The sequence below is a fragment of the Drosophila virilis genome, chromosome X (assembly GCF_030788295.1).
Source record: "Drosophila virilis strain 15010-1051.87 chromosome X, Dvir_AGI_RSII-ME, whole genome shotgun sequence".
Classification (NCBI taxonomy): Eukaryota; Metazoa; Arthropoda; class Insecta; order Diptera; family Drosophilidae; genus Drosophila; species Drosophila virilis.
The window spans coordinates 30,081,040-30,094,955 of record NC_091543.1 but is presented as its reverse complement, the minus strand read 5'-3'; the positions used below and the strand labels follow the sequence as shown (position 1 = coordinate 30,094,955).

Sequence of the window (13,916 nt, the reverse complement as noted above, 5' to 3'; positions counted from 1 at the left end):
ATTTTGGCATTATGCACAGAATGTGTCCGACTTTCTGCATCTGTAGCAGAATATCTTCCGCTCCGTAGAGTGGCAGACCTTAAGACGTGGTCAAACTGACTACAGTTCCAACACACTAGCCGAGATGAAGTCCTGCCTCGCACGAATGCCTTCTCCAGTTCTCTAGGCGATGTTTCCGCACGATGTGGTGGTACGTCAACCTCGTGAACTGTGGGCCGCGTTCTTTGTGGGTAACGCCACGGCTACATCCATGGCATAGACGTGTTTTGCTAGACCCTCCTTCAAGCAACGCTTTATAATCATTACCAGTTCGCGGTCTCTCAGCGGTTTCGGGATTCGCGCGGCGAGTTGACGCATGTGGTAAATATAGTCGTCCACCCCTTCGGTGGTCTAATGCTCTCGCTGTAGTAGTTCCTGCATCACGTCGTAATCCGTCTGATATCCCCGGAACCTGTCTTAAGAGCGTGCCGCAGTTTTTTTCGCAAGCACATGCTCTTTGGCCGGCGTAGAAAAATAATATTAAACTTTAATGTTTTAACTTCAAGGCAGGACGTCCGCTATTGACTACTGAATAAGTCGAACTCCCCTTTGCTGTACATTGGGTAGCAACATCAAAGGTGCCGAAATTCGGCATACGCATACATTTAAATATTGTTACCGTTGCTGCCCATCTGCACGGCTGCTTTCTGTTTTTATTTTTTTTTTTTTGGGTCAACGGTTCGAATGACGGCCAAGGGCATATTCAAGGGCATGCGATCCACTCTCTTACCTCTTTGGGAGCGAAACGGCAGCCAATAGCAATCTCCTATTTTGGCGCCGTGGATCGCAAGTCCGGTGTTGCCACTTATCCATATTTTAAGCGCCGATGGGTGCCCGGCTTCACTAAGATACTCTGCCACTATGACCAATGATATCGACGCGGCCGATAATAAAGAACGCAACCAATAACGGGCAATATCGATGTCGCCGATATGTCAAATGCAACATCACCACGCAGATTATTGTAAACGCGAACCCGACCTTTACGAAAAATCTGCGTGCGCATTTCCCATCCGGTATGCCCAGCCGGCCAAATAGAACGCCCAACGTAGGCCACACCCACGACCCTGATCTACACCCGTATGTCCATCGCATGGAACACTCCTAAGGGTTTCCATTTCAAATCTTCAAGCAGGTACGAGTTGTTGCCTACTCGACGCACTTCTTTGGGCTTAAGGAACTTTCTTGCAAACTTAGCGTTAAAAGCTTTCCAAAAATCACTCAGCGCAAAATTGCTTCGGTAAACTTCTTGGCCGGTTCTGCCTGAAACACCCGGGCCCGGGTATTGTACTGCCGCTGACTTCTTTCGTAAGCCTGACGTAGTTGGCCTTGGACTCGCTGTCTATTCAGATGTATTTTGTCTGCTGGGTGCAAGTGGCAGGTCTCATGATCTTTCAGAGACACCAACCTACGAGCCAATCTGTAGCATGCCTCATTAAGGAACATATAATGTCCGAAAACAACAAAGAAGGGGGTCCCCCTTGTCACGGTGTGTATGGAATTTTGTATGGAAATCTTACTCTAGATACCCCCGGATGGCCGACAACACGGTACAATTAACTTGCTCGCGCACATTGCTCTGTGGTGCGTAGACTGGGGTGCATATATGCGAGATGTTGAAAGCTGAGATCATGTTTTGGAACGTATTGGATATGAACTGTAGTCCGTTATTAGAGCGAATGACCTCGGGTACTCCAGACTTATAAACTTTACTGCCTCCAACTCTATCCTCAACTCCCATGAATCTGGTTCCTTTTCACCTTCTTCGTCCTCTTCCGCATAATGTGTCATCGACACTGCCAAGAGCTCTTCCCCTTGGTTTTCTGTGGAGGTTATCTTGATGATGCCCTTCATCATCTGCATGAAGCCCGTTCGCATCTCCTCGCGGATGGATTCGCTGATTTCAGCGGGCAAAGTATGCAGATATGTTTGGTGGGTTTGAGCTATCGCCACGTTCGCTGCCGACGGAGTCCTTCGCCGGTTTTGGAAACTCCAGGTACCGTGGAGGTCTGTCTTGTTGCGCTAATTCCTTCTCCAAGTCAACTAGATGACCCTCCAACGGGATCTGTCGTTCAGCAAATCCTCGGAAATTCATCGGTGTTCTCACTAGACCTCCTGTCGAACGTGGCGGTGGCAGTGCTGACGCTCCGTCAGCCTTAGAACCCCAATCAGACACCTGTTCCTCGGCTATACTAAACCCTGATACCAAAAAAAAACTTTCGCCCATAATTCCTATTAAGTGAATAAATAAATAAACGCCCACTAACAAATCTTACTAATATTGAATAATAAATAAATAAGCAAATAAATAACGACAAAAAAAAAAATAAAACAAAAAAACTCAAGGGTTTTTTTTTCTTCTCTTCTTTAATAAATTTCAAATATTAGCTACTAATCCTAGCACAGGCTTACTTATCTACGCACTGGACAGTGAAAAAAACATTTAAGCGTTCGACAAATGCTCAGGTCGTCCGTTCAACTGACGAACGGCACTTAAGGAACGCTACCTTGAAGGCTTTTATGTTTCTGTCGCATTTCTGGACACCTCCAGGACATACTGTGGGACAGGTGCGGCGCGGGATCGAATCTATATCGTCCTGGGTCACCTGGTTCATTAGTATTATTATTATCATTAGTATCCTATTATTTTTTTTTCTTTGTTGTACACGCCGACCTCAAAGAAGCCGAGTGCCTTTTCAACATCAAAATTCGGTCGGCACATTGTCTTCTAATTATTTGTAACGGAAGCTGCTTGTTTCTCGGTAGATCGCGCCGGCTGGCTCATCGCTTTCTCTGGGTGCAGTCCCATCCCTGGCCCGCAGTCCGCACAATCGATAACAACAAAGCTACACGTCTGTAGCAAAACAGACTTACACAACACTATGCAAAACGAACCACAAATCGATAACATCAAACAATCGGAACTCCAAACAGATGAACAACATAAACAGCTGTGACGATAAATAAATGTAAGCAACAGAGATGAGATGTTGATATAAACTAACAAAAACACTATTAATTCACTTTACTCTTCCAGCTCGGGCCCCGCTTCCAGATCCAGCGTACCCGCCCTACCATGAGACGATCACCTACTCGTCTCCCACATTTTAGCCATTTGATGGTCTGCATCAGCCTGTGCCGGCTATTATGCCAACTCTCCCCATCATCGAAAATTTAGCCGGACATTTCTCTCTTCAGGTACGGTATATAATTGGTTGCATTCCTTATCACTATTAACATTAAAACTTATTTATTTTTCCCTTGCAGGATATCTCCAAGCTGCTATTTATAAAAAAAAAAAATAATAGGATTCTAATGAAGGTACAGAGAAAAGGGCTTTCTTTGCTTTAGGGTGCACATCGCTGAAATCTTATGCCCACGAGTTCGTGCCACATAATCGGGCGGCGGGTCGTGGAATTCGAGAAGCACGACGGAGATAGAGATTAACAGAATATCCATGAGCACGAGAAGTTTTTCTTGTAGTGGTTGATGGCAGTAAGTCACATGTTTCGCATGTTGGCGAAAGGTTCGTGACTGTTCATCATTCGCCTGGTGGTAGCCGCTATGACAAAATATCCTGTGAGGAAATGTGATATTGAGTAGGGTGTGTTAGATTTTTTTTATTGCTTACTATTTGTTTTGCCTCACTCTGGGTATACGTTTGCTATATGCTGGCCGTGGTTGTATGAGCTTCGGAACCAGGTGACCCAGGACGATATAGATTCGATCCTGCGCCGCACCTGTCCCACAGTATGTCCTGAAGGTGTCCAGAAGTGCGACAGAAACATAAAAGTCTTCAAGGTAGCGTTCCTTAAGTGCCGTTCGTCAGTTGAACGGACGACCTGAGCATTTGTCGAACGCTTAAATGTTTTTTTCACTGTCCAGTGCGTAGATAAGTAAGCCTGTGCTAGGATTAGTACCTAATATTTGAAATTTATTAATTATTTATTTATTATTCAATATTAGTAAGATTTGTTAGTGGGTGTTTATTTATTTATTCATTTAATAGGAATTATGGGCGAAAGTTTTTTTTTGGTATCAGGGTTTAGTATAGCCGAGGAACAGGTGTCTGATTGGGGTTCTAAGGCTGAGGGAGCGTCAGCACTGCCACCGCCACGTTCGACAGGAGGTCTAGTGAGAACACCGATGAATTTCCGAGGATTTGCTGAACGACAGATCCCGTTGGAGGGTCATCTAGTTGACTTGGAGAAGGAATGAGCGCAACAAGACAGACCTCCACGGTACCTGGAGTTTCCAAAACCGGCGAAGGACTCCGTCGGCAGCGAACGTGGCGATAGCTCAAACCCACCAAACATATCTGCATACTTTGCCCGCTGAAATCAGCGAATCCATCCGCGAGGAGATGCGAACGGGCTTCATGCAGATGATGAAGGGCATCATCAAGATAACCTCCACAGAAAACCAAGGGAAAGAGCTCTTGGCAGTGTCGATGACACATTATGCGGAAGAGGACGAAGAAGGTGAAAAGGAACCAGATTCATGGGAGTTGAGGATAGAGTTGGAGGCAGTAAAGTTTATAAGTCTCGAGTACCCGAGGTCATTCGCTTTAATAACGGACTACAGTTCATATCCAATACGTTCCAAAACATGATCTCAGCTTTCAACATCTCGCATATATGCACCCCAGTCTACGCACCACAGAGCAATGCGCGCGAGCAAGTTAATTGTACCGTGTTGTCGGCCATCCGGGGCTATCTAGAGTAAGATTTCAATACAAAATTCCATACACACCGTGACAAGGGGGACCCCCTTCTTTGTTGTTTTCGGACATCATATGTTTCTTAACGAGGCATGCTACAGATTGGCTCGTAGGTTGGTGTCTCTGAGTGATCATGACATCTGCCATTTGCACCCAGCAGATAAAATACACCTGAATAGACAGCGAGTCCAAGGCCAACTACGTCAGGCTTACGAACGAAGTCAGCGGCAGTACAATACCCGGGCCCGGGTGTTTCAGGCAGAACCCGGCCAAGAAGTTTACCGACGCAATTTTGCGCTGAGTGATTTTTGGAAAGCCTTTAACGCTAAGTTTGCAAGAAAGTTCCTTAAGCCCAAAGAAGTGCGTCGAGTAGGCAACAACTTGTACCTGCTTGAAGATTTGAAATGGAAACCCTTAGGAGTGTTCCATGCGAAGGACATACGGGTGTAGATCAGGCCTACGTTGGGCGTTCTATTTGGCCGGCTGGGCATACCGGATGGGAAATGCGCACGCAGATTTTTCGTAAAGGTCGGGTTCTGTTGATATATGAATGTATTTTGTGTACTGAGGTTGACTCCGTACAAAATATGTATTTTTAAGTCAATGCAAATATTTATGTAATTTTGTTTACATTGTCTTTGGTTCAGGGCATCCCTTAGTCGGGAGCTCCCGACTAGAACCTCTTACTTGTTTCTTGTAGTTTTTCTTATTTTCTTATTCTTATTCTCATTCCAACCAGATCATGGAACGGCCTCCTCTCTTTCAGTTTAGGTATATTTGTTATAAAGTTACAAATTTGTTAAGTTTATTTTTTGGTAATATTTTGGCAGGGACTTGTTTTGTAGCCAAATAATAGTTGGGATAATTGTTTCAATAAATGGCGACTGTCACCAAGTGCGTTTTACTTTCCGGACAACGGATACTAGCTTGTGGAGTGAGGGTATGTATGACGGGCTCCCTCGCAGAAAAGTCGGCAGTGAATGTGGGCTTAAGCCCAGCCCACTAATAGGCAATGATTATCCGAGGGTATAAGTAATGCGATTAGGGAGGAGATCAGGTTCAGAATGCATAGTATGATGTAACTGCTTAATAGAGTGCTTTGTCGTAAAGGTGCAACCTCACAACAGACTAAAAGTTCTAAAGCTCCGACGGTTCGGCCAAAGCCAGTTCCAACTGCCAGGCCGACTAACCGTGGTGCCACACCAAAAGGGCAATTTAAATAACATTCTTTTTGAAGGGCCACCTCTTCCAACCAAACCATTTCATAGTAGTCAAGAGGACAGAATGAGCAGTCCAAAATGGATGACGAACAAGCTCGTGAGTGGCGAAACCAGCGACAATATAAACACTAAGATGAGTAACGCCCATACATTTGAATGCGACGGAAAATTTCTAGCCTGGCCTTTCATCCGGCCTTTGAGGCTTAGTACGGCATGCCTGCCGACTGGTTGTTCGTTCTCCAAAGACCAGACGAACGAACGCCGAAGTCGCGGCTTGCTGATGCTGACACGAGCTACGAAGTTAATCGCCAGCATGCCTTCAGCAAAGCTGGTCGATGCTGCTTTGCGTCGCTTCGTTTTCGAAGTAAATTGAGCGAAAAAGTTTAGAGCTTACGATCGACGCAAAGTGCTTGTGCTTAATCCATGAAATGCATGATTCATTGAAATGATATATTACCATAGATACTAACGATTAATTTTACAGGAAAATTTGTGCAATAACTACGATAAGAAAATACCACACATAGATTGATTTCACTTTTGTTTTTGAACAGTGTATGCTCGAGAAAAGTTCTTGTCTCAGCCAATGGCGTGCGTGCACCTTTGGTTGTATGCGTGAATGACACATGCATAAGAACTTTAAAGAATGTATGTATGTGTTGTTATTCACTGCTCTGGCTTTAGCTGGCAAGACATTAATTTTGTTAGTTTTCTAGCGCAGATCATGACCTATCTCAAATTTGTGTTGATAGATAAATGCATTTTGTGTACAAAAAATATGTATTTCTAAGTCGATGCAAATATTTATATAATTTCTTTAAATGAAATTTTTATGATTTTTATTCTCCAATTAAGAAATAAAAGAGTGCTAAAAAATACAATTACAAATTTATTTTAAGAAAATTGTTTCTTCGCCAGTCAGAGACTTTGCTAGATCAGAGGATAACAACACTTTCAAATATGCTGTTATGTATGTATATACACACAAGGCCCTCATAGAGCCGAAGCTGAGAGCACATTCTATATTTAGCTTTTTCGTTCTCTCGGCTTTGCGAGCGCAATGCTACAGATTTCGTTTTCATTCTCAATTTTCAAAAAATCGAGCTGTATAGTAGCAATTTGTTATATGGCGTTAATCATCTTAGAGTTTATATTGTCTTTGCGTATATTCTATACGTACGTAGAAGAAGGTTGTGGAGAGGCTCACGTTGGGACGATCTCAGATTAAGGAAAGGGGCGGTAGAAGATCGGACGCCAAACACATTGCTCCCAATGTTTTCGTCAGTGACTTTGCGTCTTTGTGAATCCTTGGGTATTATTGAGGGAGTCTCTATCTCTATCAATATATCGGTGAGGGTCCTAAGCACCTTAGAGCGACCCACCTTTCGCATGGGTAGAACTCAGGATCCACTGAATTGACCAAAAACGCAGGAGTGCGTAGGCGGATGCTCGCCCGAATCGCTCGCAGAAAAATGAGCGATTTACCCAGTCGTTGATTTACCCATGCCAATTCTGACTATGGGTAGCAAATTCACCGAAAATATGATTGTATGGAGAGGCTTTCGGCAGCAACGATAAAGTCAATTTTGATGAGGCGGTGCAAGACAGTCGGACTCTGCTCAAACGCACCAGTAGCACTTTTCTTTTTTATTCCGGCGAATTAAAAAAGCTTAAGTAGCCTGAAATATACATTTGGCAAGGAACTTATAAAACGCTTATTAATAATAATATATTTAACAAAATATTCAAATGGTACCAAAAGAAAATGAATAGCCCATATAAAATTAGTAATGCCGGAGAAAAGATATTCAAACTTCCAAAACATATACAACCGACACTAAAAAATACGACACACGAAACGTAATAAACAATCCAACAAATGAAAACGGCAAACGGTTCTGGCAACGAAAAGATCCACGCTGAGGATTTTAGGTCGACCACGAAGTTCTCGAGCCATAGAGACCAGCAGGTTTCCACCCAGACAATGTTTCGCTCCAGTGGTGCCCGTCAGCCATATCATCGGCGCCCTTTTTACTGGCATTATCCAGACGGATAGACGATGAGGCAAATGACAACGTCAACCGAATGACTCCGTTCCATAACGTCTGTCTTCGGCCCGAGCAACAGGCAGAGCCAGAAACAGACTCATATTAGGCCCCCTAAAGAGAAAAAAGCGTTTTACCCATAAACTAACTACTGCACGAGCGATCATCGTAACATACCCGGTTATATGTTATTTACGTTGGTATCTTGTTCTCCATTGGTGCAAACTACTGACAAGTAACTTTTATGTTAATTCTTGCGGCCACCGACAATAGCGTTTGGCAAGATTCTCCGTTTGCTTACGATCGTGCGAAAATATTGTTGAATTGAATTGTATTCTATAGTGAAATGAAATTTTAGATTTTGATTGTTATAATCATAAGATTATGGAGGGGATGTGAATGTCCACGTCGTTCGGATAAGTGCCGTCTTACATATGAAATTTTATGGTGGTGAAATGCGAATTAATCAATAGCACCACAAAAACAACAGCGATGCCACCGTTTAATGTCCGATTTGTTGTTATTGGGTTTTATTAGTTTTTTTCTTATCTTTGTTTTGCGTAGTTTTGCTCCTGGCCCTTGTGTCCGTTTTGGAATCCGTTGTTTAGAGATGTGTCGATTTGGTGTTGTTTTTGTGTGAATGAAAGTACTGGCTGGACGGCGTTGACCCTCGACTGACAAACCGACACGTAACAAATTCTGTTAAGGAAATTTGTCCTTTTTTAATCACGTATAATAATAGTTTCGATAGGGTATAAATATGTCGCATATAAAGCATATGTACGTCTACATGGGTGTTTTGTTTTCGACTCACTTAAATGACTATTAGTTGTATACTCAGTTAATAAGCTCTTTAAATTAATAATCCAATGACAAAAAATTATAGTGTTTTTGTGTCTATTTCCCTGCAAATTTAGTTGTCAACAATTTTCTGGTCGCAGCATTGGGCATTGGGTTGGTGCGCATTTTAAATAGCCTATCTTGCCCAGTATCTCACTCCGACATACGTCACAACCCCTAAGAGCCAATATTCCATCTCTTAAATTATGGTATCAACGCCGTTACACCGATACGTTTACTCCTTAGGAGGCGAGATAGGTCATACACATATTTCCCTTTTTAGCTCTTCAGTTTGACGAGTAAAACGGCAGGCAAACCCGTGTCGAAGAGAAAAGCAATAACGAAACAAGAGAAAACACTATACTACAAAAATATTAAAAAGTTAGGGTAGGTTTCTAGCACTTATCCATGAATACTGTAGTCATTTTGAACTTATTTTAATTCGCTTTAAATGCGTAGTGCCCTTTTAATAAGTAGGGACTAAATACTTCAAGAGAAATTTTTCAATGCCATATTAATTTTTAAAGATTAAATATTAATTATACACTAGCAATAAATAATTTTTTTTATTGAAATGCAAGCTTGCACAACAATTTCTCATACAATTAACGAAATACATTTTATGGTTTTTGTTTTATTTTGAAGGTTTATTATGAAATAGAACATACATACATATAAACATTTGTGGAATTCATTAAAATTTACATTACTTATATAATAAGCTTAAAACATGAAAACACATCCATATATATATATGTATGTAAGTATAGTTCATACAGCAAATATGCAATAGTTTGAAGTGTCTTAATACAAAAACATTAGTTTCGACTCCGACTTGGGGCTAAAGCATGTAAGCGCCTTATTTGGTTAAGTAATTTAGAAAATCTTAATCTTCATTTATACAAGAGAACATTTCAAACCAGTCGTTTCTATGGCAGTACATACATGTACATATGTATATAATATATTGTAGCCTGGTTCAGCGGACCCTGATGTTTGTATAGCCTGTAACAACAGATAACCCTACGCAAAGTATCACAAGGATATATTTAAAACTGAGGGATTTGTTTTAATAGAAACAAACAGCCAAATTGTATTATGAGGATTTTAATTTGTGTTGTAGAGTGTAATCGACCATCATTATGGAAACGGAATGCAATAGCAATGATAGCAGTAGGTGGCAGCGGCAGCGACGTTACGTTCGAGGCGCCTTATGTATGTATAAATACTCAGAGCCGAACGCGACTGCTTTCATTTCCCTATAGTGTTTAAAGTGACATGAAAGTGGCGACATTGGTGCATTACAAAAAGTCATGTATCAGCATGTCCAACCAAGCAACAGAAATCATATTTATGACGACGGTGAGTGAAGATGTCCAAGTTTAATAAATTTTACATACATATGTACATAGTTGCAGTTACTTTGGGTTCTGCATACAATTTGGATTTTTTTTCGTGTTTCTTTTTAAACTAATGTGAATTTTTTGGTGCAATATACATACATACATATATGTATGTCGCGTGTAAAGTGGCAGATATTACAGTTGCATAGGCGGAGAAATACGGTACAGTATTTAATGTATTTTTGGTTTGGGTCTTATAAGAAAACATTTATCAAGCATAACAAAACGTTATGCTTTACCTTGGTTTACATACATATAATGAATATAGCAAAAAAAAAATCTGATTTTAATCCACTGGCAGGCGGACAGGCCTGAAATTAAGGCAACTCAGGCGCATGCGTTAGACAAGGAAAATAACGGGAATATATGTTATTTTGTGGGGAAATTTTCTCTGCATTGTGTGTAAATTCACACATAAAAGTGCTTGCGAAACAGCTGTTTTGCCTTATATATGTACATAGATATATTGCTAGCTGAGCTTTATAAAAATGCAACTTACAGCCGACCCAACATCAGTGCAAAATCGACAACACCCTTTTTACCGGAGTCACTTTTACTATGTTATGTCTGCCCCCTCGAATTCCAGTAAATAACCAATAATGCCGGCGTCGAAAACAGCCATTTGAGTAACTGAATAATAAATAATACAAAAATAATGTACATATGTATAAATACTTATGCACATATTTACATACATACATACATAAGTTTGCATATGCATTGTATATAATTATATTTTTGGTGAAATTTAATACTACCCCATATACAGCACATTCGAATTGCACCAAAAATATAATTAAATATATGTATGTATATATACATACATATTCACATGTACTGATACACAGGCTTATTTGCCCCATAGAGTCAGTAACTTTGTTTACACGTATGTACGTACTAAATACATCTGTATATGTATATGTCCGTACATCATTTCAAACCAAATCATAGTTATCCACTTGGTGGGCAGATTGTTACGCAACATTTCAGTTACTTAGTATGCCCGGCATTTAGTACCAAGTTCATGAGGGGCGTTAGTGCTGCAGGTATTTAATTAAATTTATGTACTTACATATGTAAGTATTGTACCTACATAAACATACATATGTATATTTGTGTACATGTAATATTAGTCTAGGCATTTCCATAAAATGTGTGCCATGACTATTATCTGAAAGAAATTTATTTTTTTTTCATCTAAAACAAAAATATAATAATAAAACATTGTAAAGAATTGCCAGCTAATCTATTTGTTGACAATTTTTTAATTATACGGTTTTAATTAACTTCTTGTAATTCAGTACTTGCATAAAAGCCATTTTTTAAATGCTTTAGTATCCCAAAATTGTTCTTTAACAACAACAACAAACCTATAGATTGGTAATCGATTCTTTTATTCTTAGGTAAGCTTAAAAATTAAAAATTTTTTTTTAGATATTTGTGCTAATAGATTTTATGGCTGCGTCCACTGGGAGCGTAGGAAATCGTATACCTTCAGCAGTTCAGGATTGAATAATGAAAAAATTGAATGTAGAATAATAAGCTCTGAACTCTTAACAAATTCGCTGTTTCAAGTTGTAATTGAACTGATGGCGAATATTATGCTATCAAATAATTGATTTTTATGAAGATCTTTAAAAATCCGTTTGAAGTCAATCGTATCACTAACCATACAATGCATAGATACACCAAACAGCGTTTTCATCGAGAGATGTCTGAGACCATTTTAGTGTGTCCAGAGAGAGTAAGACTGCTGAGAGTGGCAGCCGAACGCCGGCCTCGAAAGCCGAACGATCAGTATCTCGCTTTGCGCACGACGTTGCTGCGGCTGATGCCTTTACATATATGTATGTTAGTTTTAAATCCTTTCAGCTCCAATACATACATACATATGTGTGTCTACATGTGCAGAGTGTACCACGCTATCCCTTAAGTGTTAATAAGCTATAATTATTGTGTCCATCTCTTTCTCCCTACATAGCTTCTCAAGAAACCCCGAGATCTACAAACATACTTATGTATGCTTGTGTTGTGTGGATGGCAGAGGTTTTTTCTTCAATTGTTTGCCTTTTGTGCTGGTGGTACCAATCAATTGGCACACACATTCAAATGCTCTATCTCTCTATCTATCATGTATTAATTCGTCCAGTCAGGCATAATAAGAAGAATGTGATCTATATTTATTAAATAAACAATTATTTGACCTAAATGAAATAATTATGTATATTTATTTTCTGTTAAGGGACCTAAGTGTAGGGAATTGCGTGAAATACTTAAATGTCGATGTCATATTTTTGCAGGGCTAATTTATCGTCGGTTTATCAAAGAATTTTAAGAAACGACCAAAAATTGACAATGTTCAATTTTTGCGACTTGCTTGTGCACACGCACACTCTTTTTAGTAAGCAGTTGTGTGATATTATTTAAAAAAATATGGTCTCAGTCACGCATGGCGCTCATCCGTTGCGATAAATTGTGTTACGATGAAACCCTGTTTGGTGTATCTATGCATTGTATGGTTATGATCGGACTTAAACTAAACTTTCGCACACACAATGTTTACTATACCATACTATTTCTACCCATTAGGATGCTCAGAAACTGAGAGATAAAGTAGATTTTCTTAAATAGGTTTAAAGATTATCGAATGAAAATCTGACTAATTTTCTACAAGAGCTTTCCGTGAATTTTCTGCCCTTTTCCAATATGTGTCAATAAGGTTTAAGTAAAACGAATGAAAATTGAAATTTCGTGAGAATAAAATTTTGTTTCCAAAATATGTTAAATACATTTCATATACGCTGTGCGTGTTCAGGTTATCACACCATCTATCATATATGGTTTCGACTCATTATAAACCAAACTAAAAATTAAAATTGTAAAGTTTTTGTTGGTTATAAGCTTCAACTCTCAATTGCATAAAACAAAAAGTTTACTTTTGGTTATTAAGTAAGGTAATGCCAAATTTGTATACTTTGAACCCATTAAAAATGGGTATAAGAGTATATTGTATTTGCGCAAAATCCAAATGTATGTAATAGGCAGAAGGAAGCTCCGACCCCATAAAGTATATATATTCTTGATCAGCACCAATAGCCTAGTCATCCAGCCATCTCCGTCCGTCCGTGCGTCCGTCCGTATGTATTAACGCAAGGATCTCAGAACCTACTTATAAGAGCTAGAGACTTGAAATTATTAAAAAAAATTAGATGTAGGTGCTCCTAGTGCCTGCGCAGATCGAGTTTGTTTCCGATAATCGATAACTTACTCCGTTTCCAAACAATCGATAAAAATCGATATCGATATCCTGTTTTTTGCGCAATTTTGGTAAATAATAAGGGCTAGAGTCACCAAACTTGACATATAGCTTCTAAAATAAAATATATATATGCATTTGATGTTGGAAGAAGAGGGTTCAGGGTATCCCCTAGTCGGGAGCTCCCGACTAGAACCTCTTACTTGTTTTTTTTTTTTTATAGAAATGTGAAGCTTTAGAGCCATGAACTCATAAGTTCACTTATATATTTAGTCATTATAAGGTCTTGCAACAAATAATGGGTCGATCTTCCCTTGTTTAGAATAACCCTATTTATGGATTCAATTGGAAAGCAACTTGTACAATTTTTCAATATAATCCAAGGTAATAGGT

General features: G+C 39.7%; 1 protein-coding gene and 2 long non-coding RNA genes across 11 annotated transcripts in view; 2 read left to right on the top strand and 1 right to left on the bottom strand.

The window, feature by feature from the left end:
• Positions 1 to 2,840: 2,840 nt before the first annotated feature.
• Positions 2,841 to 3,428, top strand: LOC116652006 (uncharacterized). Its single transcript, XR_004305014.2, has 3 exons — positions 2,841 to 3,008; positions 3,077 to 3,237; positions 3,307 to 3,428. It is a non-coding gene; the product is annotated as an uncharacterized lncRNA (long non-coding RNA).
• Positions 3,429 to 3,536: 108 nt separating this feature from the next.
• On the bottom strand, positions 3,537 to 8,995 carry LOC26530456 (uncharacterized). 3 transcript variants are annotated; one of them, XR_011416807.1, is made up of 5 exons: positions 8,839 to 8,995; positions 8,457 to 8,723; positions 8,202 to 8,360; positions 3,671 to 8,138; positions 3,537 to 3,616 (listed from the first exon to the last, which is right to left on the bottom strand). It is a non-coding gene; the product is annotated as an uncharacterized lncRNA (long non-coding RNA). The 3 variants fall into 3 exon arrangements; XR_001449969.3 differs by having other exon boundaries at positions 3,671 to 3,959; positions 7,362 to 8,138; positions 8,202 to 8,723; positions 8,839 to 8,994; XR_011416806.1 differs by having other exon boundaries at positions 8,202 to 8,723.
• Positions 8,996 to 10,011: 1,016 nt separating this feature from the next.
• The window catches only part of sbm (L-type amino acid transporter sobremesa), a 115,778-nt gene continuing 111,873 nt past the window's right edge, over positions 10,012 to 13,916 (top strand). For 3 of the 7 annotated variants that reach the window (XR_011416825.1, XR_011416827.1, XM_070209622.1), the window contains exons 1-2: positions 10,012 to 10,226; positions 13,846 to 13,907. Coding sequence is in view for 2 of the 7 variants with exons in the window: in XM_070209614.1 (XP_070065715.1) it covers positions 10,379 to 10,429 (51 nt within the window). In the remaining 5 variants the exon portion in view is untranslated. Of the gene's footprint in view, positions 10,227 to 10,282; positions 10,430 to 13,845; positions 13,908 to 13,916 lie in introns of those variants that run through there. The other 4 variants (XM_070209631.1, XM_070209627.1, XM_015171108.3 and 1 more) reach the window with 4 other exon arrangements.